Source organism: Hippocampus zosterae, chromosome 13 (assembly GCF_025434085.1).
Source record: "Hippocampus zosterae strain Florida chromosome 13, ASM2543408v3, whole genome shotgun sequence".
Lineage (NCBI taxonomy): Eukaryota > Metazoa > Chordata > Actinopteri > Syngnathiformes > Syngnathidae > Hippocampus > Hippocampus zosterae.
In genome coordinates, this window is record NC_067463.1 from 12,544,937 (window position 1) to 12,570,621 (window position 25,685).

Sequence of the window (25,685 nt, forward strand, 5' to 3'; positions counted from 1 at the left end):
TACTGCCCCCCCCTTTACTAGCTGCTTTTTCTATGCTGTGCTACTCATTTTCTGAAGGTCAATTCAGGTTCCAAGAAGTGGTGTGAAAGAGTGTTTATTTTTATATCAATCTCATACTGGTATTCATGATTTGCCAAGTGTTTCTCTTTGTTGGTTCATTAAAACAACTAGAAAGAATAAGACTTCTTGGGTGAGAGGCAACATACCAATAATTTATACATTATATAATACATAAATAACACTAAAAACAAGACATACGGTAGTTGGACATAATGAACGTTTCATTTGCTAACCTCCCGCCAATCCATCCACTGCTCAATAAAGCATTATAAATGTATTTCATTGCTGGCTGGTTCATATTTAACAGGTGTGATTCTTTCATTCAAAGCTCTGATGGAGAGAATCCACCGCAGGCCTACTGCGACTGCTCCTTTATTGCAACTTCTTGTTGTTTGATAGCCTCTTGAGCCTCCATCTGCATCTTCTCCAGCTTCTCAAGTGTGACCGACTTGAGTGGGAGGAGTTTGGGTTTACAAAGCACCATCGTTGGGACGTCTTCCATAGAAAGCTGCCCTGTGACAACAAACAAATCCACCAGCAACATGCACAACTAATTCAGTTTTAGTGATAATTTTTCTTGCCAACTAAGTCAATAGTGGCTTTGTGATGACATGCTAGCGTTTTTCATCTCTCAATTTAACACACACACACATATATATATATATATATATATATATATATATATATAATATATATATATATATATATATATATATAATATATATAATATATATGTATATATGTATATATATATGTATATATGTATATATATATATATATATATATATATATATATATATATATATATGTGTGTGTGTGTGTGTGTGTGTGTGTGTGTGTGTTAACGTGAACTAAATGTGTACAAACCTTGCTTCGGCAGAACTTCTCTGAATACGGATTTCACCTCTGGCATTGTGTCCTCTTGTGCGACCTGTTAATGAGTGGTAAGTATTTTATAAGTATTTTACTGGAACCGGAGTACTGAATATACCTATATTATTTTCGTCGAGCAAAGGCAATAAAAGTCGACATGATTTTCCCGTGGTCAACTGCTCTTGCCTTCCGTACGATGCATTGACATTGTTAACTGAATAAATCGCGATTTAATCAACTGAGCATTTTTGTTTTTGTACCAGTAGGATTCTTGTATCTAAGTGCGCCATACAGTGACTGAAAATACTCACGTTGTAAATCAATGACAACTGGACAGTTGCAAACACTGACTTTAGTGTCAAAATTAAAACTATTCCAAATAAAATCGTGTCTATAACGTTTTGGCAGACAGTAATTGTGAATGCAATAAATGCTGTCCTGGCTGCTTTTACTCAATATTTCACGCGGCTAATGTGGGGTGACCCACACGACCAGTACGAATTTAAGTATTTTATAGTTGAAGTGCTTTGTCATTTGTAAGCAACATTGAGTTAGCCGACCTGACGCTACGATTAGCATTTAGCTTGACGCTCTACACAAACACTACTTCATTCTGTAACGCGGATATTTTTGAGAAACGCGATCACAACTCAGGCTTGCCGTTAAAAATTAAATAGTTGTTGGCTCCTTCTACCAATTATCGCCAAAGGACTACTCACCTTTCACTCGGAATATTACAGTTGTCAAGACAACGTCTCGCTAGATTACGTCACTTTCTTCTGCACATTTGCCACCCTAATAGTGTGCTACTGCCATCTACAGGCAACACTTTGACGAACACAAACACGCTCTCGCCGACCTTTCCCCTGATTTTGTTTTAGTGAGGGAATAGAAGTTGCATCAAATGCACGTTTGTTGATTTCATCACCACAAGCTGTAATATTACGGACATCTGGAGTATGACTCTGATTACACAAGTCAACAGCAATCTTTAATCAGCGGGAATTGTGTGGTTAACGTATTTTTGACCCTCATTTAAAACGAGTCTTTTTCAGCAAATCGTTTTTTTAATCTTTTCATTTTTTAAGTATGACCCGTAAAAGCTTGCGCATTTGGATTTTACCGTGCATTATAATTTATCGCTATGAGGTTTTAGAGCAAATGTTCACCTTATGTTGAGCATAAGCCTTAATTCATAAATATTACCATATTCATATACAGTATTATTGTTATTATATCATTGTTATGATGATGATGATTATTATTAGTGGTGGTAGTAGTAGTAGTAGCATGATGAAAACCTGATGTACTAAATAAAAATTGAGCGTAGATTCAGAATTTGTGCAAAACTATTTATTGAGAAAATTTTAGTTGGAATTTAAAAAAACAATAATTTTAATGATCATGTCCGGAAAAGTAAAAAAAAAACAATAGAAAACCCCCAACAAATCTCATAAATCTATAACTCTATTTAGCATAATAATGTTTTTTATGCACATTACAGTTTGTCTTTGTTCATTTTCCAGGTTATTCTGCAATTCAGACAATTTTGAGTATTTAGTAAAACGTTGTGGTCCTATATCATTCTTCACTCAACTGAAACTTGTTTGCATGTGTGTTTTTTCCCCTATGAAGTGTGCTGATCATATTTTGCTGTATTTCTAAGACTAGCGATAACGTTGAGGTCATTTGAGATAGCTGTGGTCAAAGGTTGCAGATGTGATGAGCCAACATCATAACACTGCAAACCCCATAAAATATAATTAGAAAGTGGCCATGGTTGGAACATTGGTATACAGTATTTATAAAATGTTATTTTCCCTACTTTTTTCACCTCTAATATCTGAAACAAAATATCCAAGCATGAAGGTTTTGGTCAAAGATTGATCTTTTGGAAAGAGAAAAGTACAGGGTGTCCATATAGTCCTTTACATATTAACAAAGCTGTAGACGTTTTAATATTGGTCAACAAGAGGGGACAAAGAGTGAGTGATTACCACTGCCTAGAACTGAAAACGATCACAAAATCTAGCTGTGGTCTTCTTTACCACAAAATATACCCCTAAAGGTTACGTTTTTTTATCCCTCCTTTTGCCACTGGGAAATACATGTGACGTTATGGTGAAAATGTGTATTACAAAAGCAAAGGAATAGAAGTGTGGAAATGATTACAAATGAGTAGAGAATAAAGTTATTCATTTTTTCAGTGATGTGCGGTGGGCTTCATGCCTGGTGAGGCAATGACACTCAGATTTACAAATTTACAATATAGGCTTATAACATGTACAAGTTTGTCAGTCTTCCTGAATCATTTCTGCTTGTATGCAGGGAAATAGATTGATCCATTTATGATAAAGGGCGATCAGTCGAAACAACCATAAGTATTGAGTGTGTGTGTATATATATGTGTGTGTGTGTGCGTGTATACATATATACACACACACACACACACACACACACACACACACACACACACACACACACACACACACACACACACCAGAACCTTATCAACACTTGAAATGCCAAATACAATGTACATATGTAAATGTTGGATCACCATTGAATACCTACCTAAATCTGGTTAACATATATTTTGTTTTTATTATATTATAAAGCGACTTCGTGGACAGTGGCCATGCACCGTGAATTTCCTCTTCTTGGAAAGCTGCAGAAAAGTAGTTTGGGGCTTGTTGTCTCGTCGTCGACCGTCAGAGCTCATTGCGCATGTCCGCCTTGCAGGAAGGCGTGGCCCGGTTGGTGTCAAATGACGCGATTGGTCCGCGCGGAATGACGCATTTAGTGTCAGCGAGGGCGGGGCGGGGAGCGGGGCACCAGTGCTGGTTGGAAAAGAGGAGGAAGCGGTGAGGATGGCGGAGTCATACCTCTGAAGGTAAAAACACTATATTATCCGATTTACACATGCCATTTCACCTTGTCACGCTAATGCAGATATTGTAGACTGACCAGGTTTTTACTAAAACCTACGTAACGCCCGAGTGTCATTTTACTGTAACGAGTATAAACGCACTCTTTTGTTCAGCTTCGGAATGGCCGCTGATTTTGGAGTGTTTTCTTTTTTTCTTTATTTCTTCGGCTCACATTCAATACAGGAACAGCTTGGATGCTGTAGTAAAGATGAGTCCGCGCCCTCTTTGGCGTCATTGGCTCTTGCGCCAAGATGTCGCTTGCTTCCGTGGCTCTTGGTGGTGGGTGTTTACCGATCGACCGACCGTCCGTTAGCCCTGAGCTGGCCTCAGTGAAGGCTTCGCTTCTTGGTCCAAGTCGTGGCTTCGCGTCAGTCAGTCAACCGCTCTGCTTGGGCCTACGTTGCACTAGGTCCATTTGAGAAAAAATACAATCGCTAGTAGACAGCAGCAAACACAAGACGCTTGGCATCTCATCAAATAAGTGGAAAGACCAAGAGCGAACTGCAGAGGCGTGTTTCGGACTTGTTACATGTCTCGGAATTTAGTTAGCCCCAGTGGCTAACCTGCTGGCTCGCTGACGTTAGCAAGTTAGCAGTCTTCTACATTGTCGTTTGCTATTGACGTTTAGCTCACTTTCTTTTGTCTCCTGAATTCATGTCAGACACGCATTCCATTAGTTTTCCTGAAATTGGGATTCAACTAATGTTTTGTCCTCCTCATCCAAGCAGTCAAAAGTATTCTTACGCGCAACGTTGCTAAACAGTTCGTTAGACCAAGTCCACGTATAACCCCATCTAGGAGAATTTAGAATTTACTATTCCATGACGTCGGGTTGTGTGTGCCAGGTTTGAGACAACGTACACAATTTTTGCTTTGCATGCACAGGAACTAATGTAGCGAAGGTGTCATGACTTGTGACATGCACGACCTGTTACTTTTGTGTTGTTAATCTGATCCCCAAATGTTTGTCATTTACACAGCAGACGTCCAGAGTTTGAACTATAATCTAATGGTTCATCTATATCAGCAACCCAAGAAATTGATTGCATTTTCTCAGCCCTTACACTTATGCTTTATTTCATTCAAATCCTCACCATCCAGCAAGTTTACTGCATGGTGGCGATCGTCGCACATTTATACGTTTATTAGTGATAATCATGTTGGATAACACTGGTCAACTGCAAATTGTAATCAGAAATGACTTGACTTGTCTGAAGGTATTTTTGATGATGATTATTATTATTTTTTTAAATGGCCCCGGCCTCCCTGTGTGGAGTTTGCATGTTCTCCCCGTTCCCATTTGGGATTTGTCCAGGTACTCCGGTTTCCTCCCACATTCCAAAAACATGCTTGGGAGATTGATTGGACACTCTAAATTCTCCCGAGATGCGATTGTGAGTGCTAATTGTTGTTTGTCTTTGTGTGGGCCCTGCTATTGGCTGGCAACCAGTTCAGGGTACACCCCGCGCCTACTGCCTGAAGTCAGCTGGGATAGGCTACAGCACGTCTGAAACCCTCGCGAGGATAAAGCGGTTCAGATAATGGATTAATAATGATAATAATAAATATAATAATAATAGCAATTGTAATAATGATCATACTACTTAGCATTTTGACAAACTGTCATTTCTTTTATTAGACATTTTTAAAATCCACAAAAGCCCCATTACACTTTTTTTTAGCTGTATTTATTTAAAAAAAATATACCGTATATTTTTTTGTTTTTTCTTAACAACATAAACATTTAGCTCAAAGGGTCCATTTTGTCAATGGCTTTTTATCAGAGTTAGACACCACATGATATCATTTCAAAATTAACTACCTATAATGATATTTATTTGTTTGTTTTGTTTTCCAGCGGCAATTACCACTAACTGCAGAGCTTATGCCTTTGTTTTTGGAGGTGCACATTTGGCATGCTGCTATGAGTTGATCGAAGCTTGAATGTTGTTCACTTGAACTTGAAACGAACCTCATTATTCAATGTGTAAAGAACAAGGGAGGGAACTGCAACAAGTTCTGTGCTGACACTAAAGAAGATAGTCTGGTAAAACACATTGAAAATATGGCATTAATTAGATGAATATTTTGGACGAGAGCAACAGTTCAAGTTAACCAAACTAAAAGAAATGCCTAAACTTAATGTATAAATGCTCAACTGTATGAGAAGTACACGCTCGGAATAGACTGGTCCTTTCCATTGCAATTGAATGTCAGCCCTTGAACACCTTTTAAGCTTGGAAAATTTGGAGCTCGACCAAATCTTTCTGGAAAATGTGCTTTGGACTGTAAAATTGTGATGTCAGCATATTATGCAAGCTTTTTGCACACCCATTGTAGACCTCCTTTCAGCCAGCATCTCAAAGGATTACCGTATTTTCACAACTATTCTACGCACCGTACGGTTGGGCGCAGTCTCATTAATGGGTGACACCTGAGCTCTGCGAATGTGCAAGTGTTGGGTCCGTTGAGTGCTGCCATTGTCTTTATTTGGGTAGACTTGTACTGCCTATATTTGTTCCCATTCCCGTTGGTTTGGTAGGATGCTCAGCTGGAGCCGGCCGGTATTAACCAGTTTTCTGTAAATTGTGTTGTCTATTTGTGCATCCTGATATAGTATTTTTCATGTAATTGAGTGGCCAGTTCCTGTCATAACTAAGTAAATATCACTCAAAATATCTGCTAGTACAACCAATTTTCATGGAATGCACGAAAGTCCAAAGAATCAAAATAAATACATTAAGGTTGTTCTTCAAGGCGCATTAAATTTTTTCGCTGATCTATAATTTTGTTAATTTTTAAAGGTCACTGAGTGACAAAATAATCCAGAGATACAACGATATTGCCAAATGGAACAGCACTGTCTTAGTTTTTTATACGACACAATATAACATTCCGGGTTCCTGTGGTGGTGGTAGCGCAAAAAAAAAAAGATGAGGTCGAATAAGAATCCACTTCCACACAATTACTGGGATTACTCAAAAATGGCCATCATTTATTTCGACAGAAACTTTCAAAGCCCGGGTTTTCAGCATCCAATTGTTCAAAAGTGTTCCCAAAAAGGAGAAAATTAGTTACGTTGTGTTCCAAAAAGAGTTGATTGGCAATATAAAAGAAGCATTACGGCAGCGACTTAAAGGTCCTGCTTGACCTTCACTTTTAGGGGAACGCAGTAAGGCAAAACGGAAACGGAGAAACGTGTCAACCAAAAAAAAAAAAAGACATCTCGAAGTTGTCAGTAGTCATACTCTATTTCAGGCCAGAGGTGTCAAACTCATTTTTGTCCCGGGCCAAACTATAGTTATCATTTTCCTAATGGGGCCATTTTGACTGTGAAACCATGTAAATGTACCTCCTCAAATGACCCCATACACAAATTGACGGAGAACTAATTTTGAATTCAGCACTCAAGAATAATAGTTCATTCAACTGTTATTCAGGCTCTCATGATAAGCGGTTTGGTCACAAATAATCTAAACTTGATTTTTTTAACACATGACAATTTGAAATTTTAGTACAGATTATGCATGGTTAGGTTTCACAGGCCACATAAAATGATGTGGCAGGCCAGATCTGGCCTTTGGGCCTCGAGTTTGACACCTGTGGTCTAATTAATACCAAAAAAAAAAGTACCGTAATCCCTCCCTTTCTATCTTGGTGGTTATGTTCCAAGATGGAATTACCGAATTTTAAACACACTAGATATGTTTTTAGAACAGACATGGCACTTGTTTATTTTTTTATTAACCCTTTCAACACATTTAGAACAGTACAAATACATTTAAGCATATAAATATATATTTTAAGAAAGCGCCCCATTTGCGGCTGCCTCTTCAGCAGCTCATCTTATTGCGCAAAATCAATGGATAATCGGAACAAAACAAAAACAACAAAAAATAACACACAAAAATTAATCTGCAACACGGCAAGGAATTACTAATATAATATATAATAACTAATGTGCAAAGATGCAGACATTGAGCTATTTACGTATTGCAGATCGCTGTGGTATTATACAGTGTAAACATTCAAGTGAGCAGAATTACAGAAGAAAAGGATTGCATAGGTTGGTTAGCAGATTGCGATGTCATTACTTCAGGAGTCAGATGCTGTCTGGCTAGAAGCTGTTTTTATTTTTTTCTGGCTGTGACGCTCCTGTAGTGTGTACCAGATGGGAAAAGTTTGAATAATGTGTGCTGTCTCCGATAATGTTTTGTGGCCTCTTTGTAGCGCGACTGTCGGGTGCAAGAGGTCTAAAAGAGCTGAATTTCCCGAACGACCATTATATCAACATCAGTTTTCATTGTTACACAATACACATACAGGAAGCAGCTGCGGTAAACCTAACACAAGTTATAGGAGAAAATTGAGCGACATTAGTTGTAGCGGGCCTTCTGTTTCGAGTGGATAGCAAAAAGGTGGCATCTCAGGATGGGGCATTTGTGTTCACCTGAGATTTATTAATTTATATACGGTACTAGAGTAGTCGGTCCGTATATTGTACAACACTGAAATCATGACTTCAAATGTGTTCATGCAGCTACCTCCTAAAAGTAGAGTTAAGTCGTCTGGTTTTACTTCGACAGCAATGTTTGGAATTGATTTGTTGACCACTGAAGAAGGTCTTTGGTTTGCTGCTGCACTAGGTGGAATTTTATTTCCAGTATATTATGATTATTATTTTTTGTTTAGATTTTGTTCATTTTGGACATTATATTTAGTACCGGTATATGTAATTTGTGTGCCTCCTTATTTTGTACAGCATCACTGATGTCGCCTACTTATTTGGTTTGAACATCTGCTTCACATGACATGGAGCCAGATATAGTGGATGAATCCTGACATGAAAAGTAGATGCCTAGTAGCTGTGGCACGCCATTTTGAACTGTGTGCCAAAGGTAACTCTAAGGTGTGGGGACAAACAGTCAGCATAGTCCATGTTTGTGCTTACAGTGCACTCGTCTTCAGATCTTTTTGACAGAAATACACTTTAAAATCCTTCTAGCTTACATTGATGCATTTTATAAGACATAGAATTTCTATTATTTAAGATGTGAATTCACGAGCAAGCATCAATTGGTAATTGTAGCCAAATAAATCCTTCGTTGTGTATCAGTTTGAAGGTCATGCGTAGCTTTTGAAAGTAGCAATTATTTTGTTACATTTTGTAGAAGGACAAAGCTGAATTTCCAAGGGAGTTGGGAAGTGTAAAATGTAAGTAAAAAACAGAATACAGTGATTTGCAAATCATTTTCAACGTATATTCACACGATATTGGTGTCGTATAGTAATTGTAATAATTTCTACAGTCGGCACTGCCTGTAAGGTCAGTGGGTCAGGGGGGAAAAAATCAGCCCCAAGCAAAAACCTCTAGGCTTGCAAGGGCCACATTGAAAATTTTTGATTTACAAAGTAAATGTATATGGAAATATACATGTATAAATGTCATATTGAAGTTTTCATAGCCTTTGTGGTCGTTGTCTTCCTGCTTCTCCGGTTTAGAATCGTTGCCAGTAGCACAATAGATTTAATTAATGCTGGACCGATGTAATTTTTTCAGGGCTGATGCAGATTATTAGTAGTTAAGGAGGCCCATAACTGATATTTCAAGCCAATATTATTCACTGGTAGGAAAAAAAAGGGAAATTTAGCAAAATAAAAATTCCCAACAATTGATTTTTAAAAAAATGCTATTAAGCACATGTTTTTTAACCAGCTGTTCTGATTTACATGTTGACACTTTTTTCTTTTCTTTCAGGTCAAAGACAACTTTGTTTTCAAATTCTAACAAAAAGTGTAGCGAGCTCCCAAGGCCGGCTGTGAATCTTTTAAAGTGAAATGAAAACATGTGACATCTTAAAAGTTGACTAGAGTATAGTTTTCTAAAAAATGTTGAAAATTTGAAATGTTCATCCTTCACTTGTGTTTGTGTTCAACTACCGGTACCAAAAAGTGCATCTGGCCGCCGATATTAATGTCTCATCCACATGGCTGTTTCTTCTCTGCGCTGCTTTTTGTGGGTGTTGCGTCATTCTTGTGTCCCATATGCAGCCGCTGTCTCCGCCACGCTGGCTTTCTGTGGCAGCAGAAAAAGTGACATTTACGGCTCTAAAATTTTCAAAGACCGGACTTTCGCTTGCAGTGCTTGGCCGTCAATTTTTGCACCGTGTCAATTCAGCACTTTGTATACAGGGGTTGTTTTAAAGTACTCTCTCTACATGAAAGTTTAATTGAGCTTAACGTGACAAGTTGCGTTCACACAAGACACGCAGACGCAGCTACTCACTCACTTGATACTTTTATGACTATTTCCTCATCACTATTATCTGCAATTTTATTTCAAGTGATTAAACTTCTCTTCATCGCCATGTGGTTGATGTAGCACATTAGCTCCGTTTTGTCACAATGAGGGGAGCGGTGAGCTTTTTTGCCTGATGGCAAGACGGTTTACTGTGGGAAACTTTCACAACTGCCCCTTGTGTTCATATGACATTAATGGGCTCAGTAATGTTACAAGTAGTTGTGTGGAAGATGGCCAGCTTTTTTGCTTGTAAGCCACCGGATGTTGCTGCGCCATGGTCGTTCTTGCCCGGATGGATAGACGGTGCCGTTTTATAAAACGAAAGCACCACGCACCATGGATGAGTTGACCTTGAATTCTCTCGCAGCTGCTCGAATCCTACGGTCCTCTGCTGAACTGATGGCTTGCAGTTTCAACTGTGCCTCGTAAGCATGTCTTTCCGTAGGTACCATTTTCGTGGCATTTACTATTTATTTCCCCAAAAGCTTCTCTTGAACAATGATGAGGATACAGTACAGCCAATGATGGCTTGATGCTTTTTTCCTCCTAGGGGGAGAACGGGCATTGGTTGAAAATAACATTGACATCATTTGTTTATTTCATCTTGTCTCCCCCCCCCCCCAAAAAGATGAAAAGAATCTAATAGTTCTTGTATGCTACGTGTAATGTCAAAGCATGTTCTCATGCAAGGACACGCAACGCACGACCATAAAAGGAAGTTTTGTGTTCATTTTGGATTAGATGACAATGGAGGGAGGATCTGGCATTTCTCATTTTATGGTCAGAATTCTTTTACAAAGGCGTGCCTGTCACAGCCCACAGTTTATGTTTGTCCTTTGAATTAGGATTTCATGTTTGATTTCGGGAAGGGTCTGTCAAACTCTAGGCCATGTCAGGGGTGCAGTGATTTTTCCCGAAAGGTCATATGACCTCTTGTTGTGGAGACTCGATACTTTTGAAGGCCACTTCTAAAGACGAGTCTCAGCAGTGCTAACCTTTTCATTTACTTCTGATCCTCATCCAAACACGTCTCTCTTTGCTGTGGCCGAGCATGTGTGAAGCTGCTTTATATACTCAGAGACTTAACGGACACGGTCGACCACAAACGGCACCACTTTATGTTAAAGATTTAAAGACGCAAGACGTAAATAGCCCAATGATTCTTGGAGGTACTGACTATTGGGAACAGCTAAATAGCCGAATGCAAGTCGAGGTGGGACATCTGTCATGTCAACAGCCGCTGGTCTGCTTATTTAGTCGCAGAAAGTTGGTGTGAGGTTAGGTGCATTACATTAGACAGATTAGCTGTGATTGGTCAACTTCCCATTTGTGTTCTGTACTCAGGGGTACTCACTGACACCTCACCACACTTGTTTTGAAGTGTTTTTGTTCCGTATTTTTATGAAATACAAAACGATTGTCCAAATATAGGCGTCCCAATGCCGTTTGTCAAAGATTGGGGGACTTGAGTTACATGACTTGGACTCGAGTCGTCTAATTCATTTCTTTGAATGTTTTGCGACTTAGAAAAACCTTCTTTGACTTGAATTCCATGACTTGGCCAGACAATTTTTGTGTTGTGCATGTCACCAATCCCGCCTCCGTGGCAACGACAACCAGCAGTCTACCCCGACCACAGACAAGAGTTGCTGTTGACCGATTGAACAATTCTCACCAAAGATTTTAGAATATTTAGATGTAAGGATTATTGGTTTGACGCAACCGGGGAAAGATATTAGCAACATGCAAGGTTTGAAACTTGAAGATAATCGAGAAAATATCTGTGGCGTTTACTTTCATCTGCCAGACGCAGCTAAGACAGCGGTGTCAACTGTGCAGCTAACCTAGCTCACTGGTTAAACATGAAGTAAACTTGATGTTGCTCATGCATTGACATGACATTAAAGTAACAAATTGGACATCATGGCGAGTGTAAGCGAAACCTATATAAAATAAAAAAATTATTGAATGCGATAAATCTATGTAGGGGTGGGTAGCGAAGACGGTGCTTTTTTTGACTGCCGAGCACCCCATCACATCAATTTTTTTAAAAAACGTACCTGTGATTGAACGTCTGGATTGATAACGTTTTTGGCAGTGAGGGAGTTTGAAAAGTAAAGGTGATGTAACGCACCTTCTTTGCTTTCAGTCCATTACAATGTTTTGTGTGTTCTTTAAACTGTTATTCTGTTTACCGGTGCACACTGGTTGGGAGTACTATTAATCTGTGCTCTCAAAATTTATTTGGACAAGTAATAACTGTTATGTTTTATCAATAATCCATAAACTATTTGATGCCTAGTTTGAACTGTTGAACAGCGAAAGCTCCAAATCACTGTAAGTTGTTGTATTTAAAACTGTTAAATGTTTTTTTTTCTTCAACAGGGGGATTATAAAGACTTTGCTGACCCTTTGAGCCTGAAAGAATTCCACAAGTTTTCCCTAAAAATCCCCATGATTGTATGCAGCTTCAACGCTTAAGAATGTATTCCATGGATGCCACAGTCCAGATTCTTCAACGGATTTTTTACTCGCTGGCATTTTAACCAAAAACTTTTTTAAAGAATTACAAAAAACGTCTTTTCCCAACGCAAATCACAAGTGTGCGTGGTCCTGCACAGTGATGTTTTCTTTCAAAGCCCGCTCAGCTGTCCGCATCCCTTTTTCCCTAAATAAGTAACCCGACAAAAACCTCATGAGCAACTCTGTAGGACACCCGATAACGTCGACATGAGTAGTACTTTAGGCAAAGAAAAAGATTCAAAAGAAAAGGACCCTAAAAGTGGTTCGGGAGGCAAAGAAAGGGAAAAGGAGGCGAAGGCTCTGGCAGGTCTCGTTAAGGATGGGGGTAAAGAAACCAAGACCAAAGGGAAAGAAACCAAAGAAGGTAAGAAGGACACTAGCAGCTCGACACCGGGTGTTGCCTTCTCAGTTGACAATACCATAAAGCGGCCAAACCCAGCGCCAGGTACACGCAAGAAATCCAGCAATGCCGAGGTGATTAAGGAGCTTAACAAGTGCCGGGAGGAAAATTCCATGAGACTGGATCTCTCGAAAAGGTCTATTCACATGTTGCCCACCTCCATCAAGGAGCTGACACAGCTGGCTGAACTCTACCTATACAGCAACAAACTGCAGAGCCTCCCACCCGAAGTGGGTTGCCTCTCAGGCCTGCTCACGTTGGCCTTGAGCGAGAACTCCTTGACCAGTTTGCCCGACTCACTGGACTCCCTTAAGAAGCTCCGCATGCTTGATCTCCGGCACAACAAGCTGAGGGAGATCCCGCCCGTCGTCTACCGACTGACATCGCTGGCCACACTCTATCTCCGCTTCAACCGCATCACCACAGTGGAGAAAGACATCCGGAACCTTTCCAAGCTCACAATGCTCAGCATCCGGGAGAACAAGATCAAGCAGCTTCCCGCAGAAATAGGTGGGTGAAACGAGCCAGTGTGTCCCGTATGAAGTGTCATTTAGCAATTTTCCCCCCCCTCTACTTAAAGCATGGCCGGTGATCCTATTTATGGTTTTCCAGGGGAACTTCGCATCCTCATTACTTTGGATGTCGCCCACAATCAGTTGGAGCACTTACCAAAGGAGATTGGAAATTGCACACAAATTACCAACCTAGATTTGCAGCACAATGAGCTCTTAGACCTCCCGGAGACTATAGGTATGCCATTTGCGTTGTGCTTTTTCCATCTCGAAAGCAGCATTGAATTATGGGTATTATTGACAGGAAATAATTTTGCAAATCTTATATTTCAGGAAACCTTGCCAGCATAAACCGTTTGGGTCTTAGATACAACAGATTGTCAGCCATCCCCAGATCATTAGCCAAATGTCGAGAACTGGAAGAGCTAAATCTTGAAAACAATAACATTTCAGTGTTACCAGAGGTAAGTGAAAACCGTAACTTGGTCAAAAATAATGCTTAGGGCCCCAATATCAATATCTTGTCTATCGAGTTCACTCTATCGCTAGCGCGCTTGTTCTATCATTATCACATTTGCTCTATCGCAATCTCGCTTGCTCTATCGCTATTGCGCTCGCTCTCTTTGAATCGCTTTCTTTCTCGTGCTTTCTATTTCTCTCTCTCTTGCTCTCATCTCTCTCTCTAGTTGGTTAGTTGCCTATTTAAAATTAGAAAAACAATTACAGAATATTGATTAAAGATACCTCCCACATTCCAAAAACATGCGTGGCAGGCTGATTGAACACTCGAAATTGTCCCTAGGTGTGAGTGTGAGTATGAATGGTTGTTCGTTTCTGTGTGCCCTGCGATTGGCTGGCAACCGATTCAGGGTGTCCCCCGCCTCCTGCCCGAAGACAGCTGGGATTGGCTCCAGCACCCCCCGCGACCCTAGTGAGGATCAAGCGGCTCGGAAGATGAATGATTAAAGATAAGACAAAGACTAATAAAGGTTTTCTTAATCTTAATCTTAAAACTATCCACAGGAAAAATAGTAGTAAAAGTATATTACAAAGAATGTCCACTGTTTGTGTGCACTGTCATGGAGTGTGATATTCAATATTGTTTACGCCCATGTTCCTATAGTAGTGTCGGAAATGCTCATTTTGGGAAGATGCTACCCCAAAGCAGTATCGTTGATGTAGTTACATGAACCTTCATTTATTGTTAATGCAGTGTAATTGTAGCGAATTCATACTCCAACCATTTTAGGACGACTGCATCTTTTTAGTGGACTCATTATTGCCATTGTAGATTTATTTCATTTTTCCTTCGTACATGCGTGCTTTCTTTTGGAGAGCAAATATATCAAGTGTTGCTGCTGGAAAGGCAAAACCTGTCTTTTGCTGAAACACTCAAGGCTCAAGAAGTGTGTTTCAAAAGCTGTCCCATTAAAATCAAAGCTGACTTTGTTTCCAACAGTTTCTGTCTGATAGTATTTAGCTTCTGTTGTGCCTCTGTTTGTTATTAAACAGGGTCTCCTGTCAAGTTTGGTCAACCTGACCAGCCTGACGCTAGCAAGGAACTGCTTCCAGTCATACCCTGTGGGTGGGCCATCCCAGTTCTCAACCATCTACTCGCTCAACATGGAGCACAACCGCATTAACAAGATCCCTTTCGGAATCTTCATCAGGGCCAAAGTTTTAAGCAAGCTTAACATGAAGGTACATGTTTTGGTCTGGAATGAATTGCCTTTCGCTTCATGTGCCTTCAGCCCATTGTGCCTGACGTTGTGTTACATCTTCCAGATATAGTAGGGAATATCTTCTCCAACATCTATTGCTCTTTTTAGTTTTTTTTCATGTTCGAAATTCATAAAACATAATTTATTCATTTGGACCTTAAATAACGAAAGAAAAAAAATCACACTCATGAAGATCATTTTGGTATGTTTATGACATAAAATGTGTGAAATCCGAATCTATAGGAAAATCCCCAGTCTTGTTTTTTCAATATTTTGTGGGCTCGGTTGCATGTCAAAACAGCATTACTCTACTGTCACCGCTCAGAAATGTCAGTGTAATCACAGTTAATCACAGCCAGCGCTAAAGATACTGTATATCGCCAACTCTTCACTCTCTTCAAAGAAGAGTGAGATTTAATTTAAATATCCCATTGTGAAATGTGGTAGCAGCGTGATCTATAAAACGTGCACACGCAAGGTTTCAATGTTTGTAGAAATTTCCCTCACATTGTTTCTAACTTGTGTGAACAGTAATCCTACTCAAGTCTAAATTGGCCCACATCGGAAACATTGTTTACAGATCCACCGGCACTGGGTGCCATTTGAGTTTGAATAAATCTGTAAGAATTGATGCTGGATCGAGCTAACAGTTTGCCCAGTGGGCTGGTTTGCTCAGCTGCCTGAACGGATACTTTTATTGAATTGTCTCACATTTGGCTTCTAAATGCATGGCATTGTCTTCCTCAGGACAACCAGCTAAATTCTTTGCCGTTGGACTTTGGCACATGGACCAGCATGGTGGAACTTAACTTAGCCACCAATCAGCTGACAAAGATATCAGAAGATGTCTGCGGTCTGGTGTCTCTCGAGGTGAGCCTTTGATGATTTTTACACAAGATGACATGTACTGGATATCTCAGAGCTGTTCGGTTTGTTTAGTTCAAATCTTTGTCATGCGTCCTACTTTCTGCTGGCATGTCAAAGACATTTTGCATTACGCTATCGGGATTAAGGGAGCTACATTTGTTGACTGACTGTTGACTAAAGTACAATGAGGGGTGACAAATAAACGGCTCGAACCAACACAATTTGACTCTTATTTAGTGAATTGTTTGCAACTGTCGAATTTACTTAGTGACTCTGGGGGGAAAAAAAAATGTTTCCAGGTGAACCAGTATGCCATAAATTTTGTAGAGTACATTTGACTCTGAAGAGACCATTTTTGGTCAATGTCTAAACAGTAAAATTTACAGCTGGAACAGAGTGAATTTGACTCAAGGTCTAGTGGATTGTAATCTTTTAATTCACTGATGTCAAACTGGAGGCCCGGGGGCCAAAATGGCCCACCACATCATTTTTTGTGGCCTACGAAAGCAAATCAAACATGTCACCTTCCATGATGCTTATTAAAATCTCTACCAAAATTTACATTTCTCATATTTAATAAATTGGAGACATATTGTAAGCATTTTCTTGTGACCAAGCTCCTCATTACAGTAACCTAAACAATAGTTGAATAAACCTTTATTGTTGACTTTTTTGATATGGTTTCAGTCATAACGGCCCTCCAAAGGAAACGGTAACAAAACTGTGGCCCAAGACAAAAATGAGTTTGACACCCCTGTTTTAGTTGATGAGAACATGAGTTACTCACCCACATTTTACACATACGAGAACCTCATGTACTCTGAGTGAACAGATTTTGATCTACAGTATTCTGAAGATTTACTCCCACAAAGGTGGCCTCAGTAGACAATTGTACTCTAAAATGTATAAATGCAACTCAATTGCAAATGTTCTGACTGTTTACCAATTGATCGACCAATTTTTCTGTCTCGCTTCTTTAAAGGGATATACTGTAGTACTATTTTAGTACGGTTATACCGTGCAGCCTTCTCAGGTACCCTTGAAGTTAAATGAGACCACGTGGAGTTAATCTGCCCTTTCCATGTATAAATGGCATTTGGCATTTTATTTTTTTCTTTGTCTTGTTCATAGGTGTTAATTTTGTCCAATAACCTTCTGAAGAAGTTACCGCATGGTATCGGCAATTTGAGAAAGCTTCGGGAGCTTGACTTGGAGGAAAACAAGTTGGAATGTCTCCCCAATGAAATAGCATATCTCAAGGATTTACAGGCAAGTTTTGCAAACAAGTTCTGTTTGAGTAGCAAAGTCTTGAAAGCTCCAAGACTTGATCCAGTCTTTTCTACGCTGTGACCTTCTTGCCCTCTGAATTCATTAGAAGTTGGTGTTGACAAATAACCAGCTGACAACATTACCCAGAGGCATCGGCCACCTCACCAACCTGACTCATCTGGGCTTGGGGGAGAACCTGCTGCAACATCTCCCCGAGGAGATTGGTAAACTCTACTTCATTTTCTTACTTGTGTTTACTGGTTGCCGCTCCACCCAACTTTTGTTGCCACCTTGTAGTTGTTACTCTTGACAATCTTGTGAACCATGAGGGTTTAAGAGCTTAAGAGTCCCCAATTTGTCCCATGTTTGAACCCCACCCCCCCACGGGTTGATTGGATGTGGCGAGGCAGGTTACTGCTGAGTATGAGCTAAACAAAGATCTCCAAGGGGGATGAAGCAGCCATAGGTGGTAGTTTTGTAGGCTTATGGTGGGTCTATGAGTGGCTTAAGGTAGACGACTTGGCTAAGAGACATCTCTGTCTATTTGATGTCAGTGGGCTTACTCTGGCCATGTCTGTGTTTTGTTGTTGTGGATTCATGTTAGTTAGTTAGTTAGTTAGTTAGTTTTGTCTTTTTTAAATGCAATTTGCACCATCACTCACAGAAACTCAGCTGTCGCGGCCGGATCTCGGTCTCTATTAACCACGATAAGTGAGGGAACACCGTCTAATGTTTCGTGTCACTTTCGGAACATGGCATGGGCTTATGCAGGCAGAAGACAAAGTGCTTGGGGAAACAGAAACGGGGCACTGAATAAACTTGTCTAACTTGGGCAACAACACTTGGACACTAAAAAATAACAGCAGAATTTATTAATTTGTATTCAGTGGAGGTGGACGGTTTGGCAGGTGTTTTGATTTTGTGGGCATGATTTTCCGTTCGTTTTAGTGCGCGTTAACTGTTTGCAACATCAGTGACATCTTGAAGCGGTCGGACATTTGACCCATTGTGGCAGTCCGAAGTTAAAAGTAGGTTTCATTCCGGCTGCAAGAAAGGAGATGCTACTATCTCTAACATGCATGAGACAAATGCTAAAAACAAGTCGAGGCACGTCTGCAAAATGGTCCTTTTCATCTAACTTGATAAGCAAAGATCTTCAGTGTCACTGTCAAGCTGCTTAAGGTAGAGGTCAGCCTAAAAAATTCATTACAATATATGTTCTTTGCACCTCCACTAGTCTAAACACCCGTTTTTAGCTATCTCGGGGGGCAGCCATTTTGCCACTTTGTGTTGACTGAAAATGACATCACATTTGCCTCAGGGCTCAGGTAACGGCCAAGCACGACACACTGGTTTTCTGCAGCTGAGCCATGCTTGACATTATTGTATTTACACCAATCATATGATTGAGAATTATTTTTATCAGACTACGGTAACTAATTTTCCCAGAAGTGTTTGGGAGATTTTAGCTGTGTTTTATTTCCATTTTAAGGTATGGCCTCTCTTCTGCTACCCAAACCCCATACAACATTTTCTGTCGAGAGGCTAAAATTTCAAGGATTTCAGAGAATTTTAAATGAAAAATCAAACTGATTCATCGATTCTCTCAAATAATCCTCGATTAATTCGAGAATTATTTGTCCAGGAATCAATTAATTATTGCACGTCAAAATTAATGCCCTTTAAATTTGAACAATAAGATGACCATGACTTACTGAAAGATGTGACCAGAAAAATGTCACAGTCTACCAGAACATCTGAACTTGATTTCGGATTAAACGGAGGCATTTTTCAATGGCGACAGGTGTGTGCTGACTTATGTTTACCATGAGTTGAACACCGCCACATCCCCAGAGGGTAAGGGAGGGTGTCCATATCTTTATGTAACCACATTGTCTGAGTTGTCTTTTTCTTCCCCTCAAAATGAAAAATCAATTTAGTTGTACACATTTCAGTCAAATTAATGGTGGGGGGAAAAAATGGCATTTGAAAAGGATCTTTTTTTTTTTAAACGTTGACTGAATATACGGGGGGGACATGGCTTCTTAGGAACTGCCAGCGTGTAATGACAAGAAGTGGTCCAGAGCCCTTTCACAGTGGAAGTCGATACCTATTTTTATTCCTGTGTGTTAATTATTATCACCGCTCTGTGGTATATTTGTTTCATTTTTCTTGGATCATTGCAGAGAGACGCTCCATGTTCACACGCATGCTTACACTCGTTTCCCTCCTTAGGCACACTGGAGAACCTGGAGGAATTGTACCTCAACGACAACCCCAACCTGCACAGCCTGCCCTTTGAGCTGGCCCTGTGCAGCAAGCTGTCCATTATGAGCATTGAAAACTGTCCCCTCAGCCACCTGCCGCCCCAGATTGTGGCCGGGGGGCCTTCCTTCATCATCCAGTTCCTCAAGATGCAGGGACCATACCGTGCCATGGTCTGAGGACAGAGCCCAACCTCATGCCTGCCTGCCCACCCCATTCCGTGTATCATACACTGTAAAAGAAGTCAGCCGCACCCCAGCATCGGTGTCGGGGACAAAGCGGAGGAGATGGACGCAGAAGAGACTTTCTCTCACCGTCTTTGTGCAGACAAAAGGAGACTCATGGGAGACTCTGATTTGCTCCACTTAATTCAAGTCACTCTTGGACCCCGTCACTCACGCCCATCTTCCCATTCCGAATCGTACAGGAGGAAAATATTCCCATCTCTTTGCCAAAACTGAAGCTACAGTACATGAATTTCTATATTGAGTAACTGTGAGCTAAGTGGCAAGTCTTTTAATCATATAAACCGTGCTCCCATTGCCAATGTATTTACAGTAATTCCAAGCATCTTCTATGTGAGCGAGGATGCGGCTATATGCAAATACAAACAAAACAAGTCTTTGGATCGTCACATTTACTGCTGCTGCCATAAAGGTGTCCTATTTCTTTTGATATTTTCACTTTCGACATCAACCTCGCTCTCTTGATATGATTACTTGTGTTACTTCTTGACCACAGAGAACAAAGGTCTAATGACGATGTTTATACTTTTTTTTTGTACTTGCTTTTTTTTGTTTTGTTTGGGGTTTTTTTACAACTTTTTTTTTAAACTGTGCCTATGTTTAGAGTGATCCAGTGGTTCATTTCTAAACACTGTTGTCCTTGAGAATACAAAGATGTAAATTATTTCAAAAGTTTTTTTTATTACTGCTGTTTTTATTTTTGTGTAGCTGTTGGATGAATCCATTGCAGCGTTATCATCAATTATGAAATAGGGCAGTTGGAGGTTTTTTTTAAATGTTATTTTAAGAAATAGCAGCAGTAGTTGTCAAATGTATAGCTAGTAATGTATACATATGATAAATACCAATCAAAAAAGCAAGTTGGACTTTTTTTCAGTGTGGGTGGTGCTGTGTGACTCCACCCCCATCTGTTGTTGTGTGACAAAAAGAAACAGGTGATGGGAAAAATGATGGGAGATGTTTTTATATAATGTATACAAATTCTGATTGTTGCCTTGAGTGCAATTTTAGTTTTGTTTACTTGTTTGATATTCTCTTCAGTGTTGGGCTGCATAGCTGTCATCCACTCAATCATTGACCAACATATCAAACATTTTTAAAGGACTTCACTTGGCGAGTGCATCAGAGCCTCAAAAAAAGGTTTGATAATAAAACATTGGCAGGTTATCCCTTGACATATTTTTTATATTAATATCCTTAATTTGTGTCATTAAAAAAAAGTTCCCGTCTAATTTAATTTGTTTTTAATATGATATTTTGTCCCACACTGTCCCAGTAATGCTGCTGCTCTTATGCACTTTTTGGAATAAAAACTTTGGCATCCTCTGTTTAACACAAAACACAGTAGCCTCTCATCGGTTATTTTTCAATGGGGGCATTTTCTTTCATTAAGAAGTAATTGATCTGTAAGTTTATCTTGTAAGTTTGCATCACCTGGAAAAAATTGAGCTTTGCAGGCTGAGAGTAAGAATTTACTTTCTTTTGAGGAGGTTTTATCCTGTCAATGTTAAAAGGAACTTACTCTTGTGAACAGTAAACGTTTGCATATCCTGCTTCTTTCTTCATGGCAAGTGAAATGACCTGTTCTGCTCAGCGTTTTTGGTTTTAATCATTGAATGTTTTTTTTTCTAAATGTGTATTCACTTAGTATTATTTCAAGTGACTGTACATTAAAAATGCCAACAATGGAAATCAATCTTAATAATTTTGTACATGCATTACATCCTAGCACTGCACAGACTTTTCCACAGCACCTCAACCAAGTTCAAATGAGTGGTTGGACTCCTCCTGTCTGAAGAACCATCTTGATGCGTTACCTCCAAGGGCACCCACAGGGATGGTCACCACGTCGTGAAGATGATGCACCACTGCCACAAAACCATATCAGCAGATGAGGTGCGGAAGTAATCCTGTAATAATGCACTCTGGCACTTAATCTGACGTCAGGCTATGTGGTTTAGAACTTGCAGCAAAGCAAAACACAGTCAGACCCATAAATAATTAGATATTGATGCAAGTTTCAGCCTCCTAGCTATGTACTACTCTACAATGGATTTGAAATGAGGAAAAAGCCTTTCACAATAGTTAGCTAGATGGACATTTTCTTGGAGGTAGGTGTATCGGTGTCCAAGTCAACAATTAAGAGACACCTTCACCAGAGAAAATACACCATTTGTGTATCCATGATGTGTAGATAATGTGAAAAATGCCCTCAAGTGCTTGTGTGAGACAGCTATTAGATTTGCAGCAAGCTGGCTGCATGTGGCCCAGTTTTACATTCCTTGCCTGGGTGTGAACGTGCAGAGATAATGTGTGAGGTGAGAAGACGAAGACATTTGGACCACTGCGTGCCCATCCCATCCCCAATTTGTAGTTTCCGTTCAACATATACCGTACTATAATTCCTGTTGAGGACGGCTGCGTTGGAATCCGTCACTGTTTAGGATGCTGAATAATAGCGAGCATTACAGGCCATTTGTCCTCATCCTGCTATTGAGAATGTAGGAATCCTGGAGATTTGACAGATTTTTTTTCATTTTTTATTTTTACAACATGCATATGAAGCAGGCTTCTCGCACACGGACTACTTTAGTTTTAGCGGCCATCTGTTATGTCTGCAAACGTTCCATTTTTCTATGTCAAATCATTGTGTAATGATACTGCTAATCCTTGTTCTGTACATTGACGGGATGTCTTAATTGTCTTTCTTTTGTGATTGGTATGCTGTTCATTGAGGTTACTTGATAAACAACTACCTGTTGTCCATTTACATCCTCTTTCCTTAGTTGGTGTTCCTCCTCTTTAGTGTTTTGCTGTTACTGATCAATCCATCCATCCATTTTTTTTTCATAATCCTTGTAAATTGTCCCAAATCAAGGTCGCAATGTCAGCTGGAGCCTGTCAGATAACACCGACTAAGAGGTATGTGCCACGATGGACTGGTCACAGCCAACCATATACAGACCGACTAACATTCACACTCACCTTGTCGCCTATGCTCAAGCTAGAGTCTTAAATGAACCTAACATACATGTTTTTGGAATTTAGAAGAAAGACGGAGTTCGCAGAGAAAACCCACCTGAGCAAGGGGAGAGCATACAAACTCCACACAATAAGACTAGTGCGAAGATTCTAACCCCATACCTAAGAGCTGAGGCAGACTAGGTAACAAAATTGACTACACACAGGGGTGTCAAACTAATTTTTGCTACGGGCCACACTTTGATTATGGTTTGATTGCAAAATTTTAATGTTATTAGAAGTCAAACAGACAATTAGCAATTTTTGGTATTTTAGCAAGTTGATCCACGTAATTTGCTGGCGGGCCAGATGTGGCCCCCGGGCCTCGAGTTTGACACCAGTGGACGAGAACGACTTGTACAGATTTTATCATAATAAAAGAAAAAGTGCCCAATGAAATTTCCAACATACGTCACATTTTATGTGTTCTTTTAAATGACTTGATGTGACTTGTAAGAACACTGTTAGTTGCTCATACTGTATGTGTAATGATGCATTTGCGCCCTCCTGTACATACTGACAATACAATGGCCCCTTCCCAGTGTGTCATTTATCATTACAGATGGCAGGGGAGAAGCCTGGTGTTCTTGGATCATAGCCAGCAAGAGTCAGCTGGCATTACAGAGTGGTGACAAAACTCGTTTACAGTAATTTCATTTTAGAAACCCAAGAAGAAATGCTGGCCCCACTCGTCGTGGTTCTTTGGAGCTGCATGCACTTTTTTCCAGCATACCTGTAGGTCAATAGAGGGAAAAAACAACTTCTATTAACCCCCCAGACACACACACACACACGAAATCCAAAATAGGAAACCACTATTGCAAATTTAAAACACAAAAATCAAGACTAAAACTAACCTTGAATGTCTGTCTACAACAATTGACATTTAAGATTATTGCATTTTAGTTACAAAATGCTTAAGATGGCGATGAGATAGAATATTCCATCTGTACCTTCAAAAATATCTCCAAGAATGAAGATTCAAATAAATAAACGACTGACACATGATTTACGGTGTTTTAAGTTAAATTACAGTTCAACGTATTCAGAAAGTCTGTGTCCTGTCAGGTGAATTCATGCCCCTGTACAACGCTACCCCCTGCCGGTCAATTGAAGAACTCATTAAATAATAAAAATACTTTTCCCCACAGATTGCTGATGGAGATGACGCAGCCGAGAAGGCACTTGGAGGAGACGACAGATGTCACTGTATCACTTCATCTCTACCTCCATGCATCAACCAGCGTCACAGCTGCACCGATGTTTAGCCCCAAAAAGGTGAGCACGCATCGGTTTGAAGACACCGCAATTAAACTGACATGTGCATAACAACCACACACACACACACACACACACACACCTAAATCCTGGAGCATCTAATTCATTTTCAATAGCGCTTGTCATTATTAGGGTCACTCACGGTTGAGTTGTCTTTGGACGAGAGGCAGATTGCCCCCTGGACTGGTCATCACCCAGTTAGGGAACATAAGCTACAGTAGTTGTTGACGCTCCCTGGTTCACGGTTTTCCATGTTGCTGCTTACCCCGTTTTCCCCTACCTATATTTTATATTTTATTTATAGGACATCAGAAAAAGTCATGCTCAAGTGCAATAACAAATGATTTGAACTTCAACACATACCACCAATAGCACTGAATGACCAGGTAAAGTCCACACATGTAATCTCCACAATAACGTGAGATATGAACCCAGAACCTCTTTACTGTGAGACAACAGTGCGAACAATAAGAACCTATGCAAAACGAACTAAATCCAGCTATGTCAAATCATATTCGCTGCATTCTATTGAGTGCTCTTCACCCGATCAGGCCTCCTGTCACACAGAACTGTCATGGTCAGATGTATCCTCTTGGGCACACACCGCTGAATTGCACACACTAGAGTGTGCGATGATCTACTCCCATCCAAGTCAAACGATGCACCTTTAATTTTCTCAGTGAGCGCGTAAAGGCTGGCTTTCGAAAGAAACGTTTCCCTTGAAAGAGATAACGCCGCTCTATCATGAAGGACGAGAAAACTAACTGGAAATATATTAAACATGCATTAGCTGATCCGCAACCGTCAGTATTTATACGCGTCCTGAAAGAACATGCTGCAATGGGTTTTAGTTCTGTGCCAATTTTTGGAAATGAACACTCTACTCCCAGTTTCCAAATAAATATCCAGCGCAAGACCTGCGAAATGATTGTGTTCGATCTCTCACGTTTCACTGTCTGGACTCGACTAACTTCATTTTATCATCCACCAAATATTGAGTGCAGTTTCTTGCAGAAGAGTTGGAGAGAAGCTGACCACATTAATGAGTAATGTAGTTCTCCCTCAGTTTCTCAAAAAGTTTCATTTCCCATCTTATACCCCTTGGGGGAGGGGGGGGGGGTGTTAAGTGTCTAACTTAGTGGCAATAAGGTCTCCCACTTCCAGTGTGGGGGTTTGTGAAAATAATGGTTGTCTCCATCTGACTGGCGTGTCCGGTAGTTGAGGAGGGAAGATGTGTCACTTCCAAAATAGCTCACGGGTCAGTTTTTATTTGCTGGGCAAAATTACATGGATATAGGCTGAAGTATTTTATTGATCACCAATCAGGCGCACGCTCTCTTTTCCCTTCATGTTTGATGTATGCTTTTTCTGGCTTTGATGTTATGGCAATACATTATGTACAGTATTTCATCGATTTTGT

General features: G+C 40.1%; 1 protein-coding gene across 1 annotated transcript; it reads left to right on the forward strand.

Moving 5' to 3' along the window:
- The first annotated feature begins 3,718 nt into the window (after positions 1-3,718).
- Positions 3,719-21,658, forward strand: shoc2 (SHOC2 leucine rich repeat scaffold protein). Its single transcript, XM_052083533.1, has 9 exons — positions 3,719-3,826; positions 12,550-13,597; positions 13,700-13,837; positions 13,933-14,063; positions 15,112-15,300; positions 16,068-16,190; positions 17,319-17,456; positions 17,563-17,680; positions 19,692-21,658. The coding sequence occupies exons 2-9, from the start codon at positions 12,895-12,897 to the stop codon at positions 19,898-19,900; spliced, it is 1,749 nt and encodes a 582-aa protein (XP_051939493.1). The 5' UTR covers positions 3,719-3,826; positions 12,550-12,894; the 3' UTR covers positions 19,901-21,658.
- Positions 21,659-25,685: the final 4,027 nt, after the last annotated feature.

What these genes read in the sequence shown, in the direction of transcription:
- shoc2 (XM_052083533.1), top strand. Translation starts at nt 12,895, where the DNA reads ATGAGTAGTACTTTAGGCAAAGAAAAAGATTCAAAAGAAAAGGACCCT. An exon ending in TAAGCAAGCTTAACATGAAG is followed by an intron (nt 15,301 to 16,067) that starts GTACATGTTTTG and finishes TGTCTTCCTCAG; the next exon opens with GACAACCAGCTAAATTCTTT. An exon ending in GCGGTCTGGTGTCTCTCGAG is followed by an intron (nt 16,191 to 17,318) that starts GTGAGCCTTTGA and finishes TCTTGTTCATAG; the next exon opens with GTGTTAATTTTGTCCAATAA.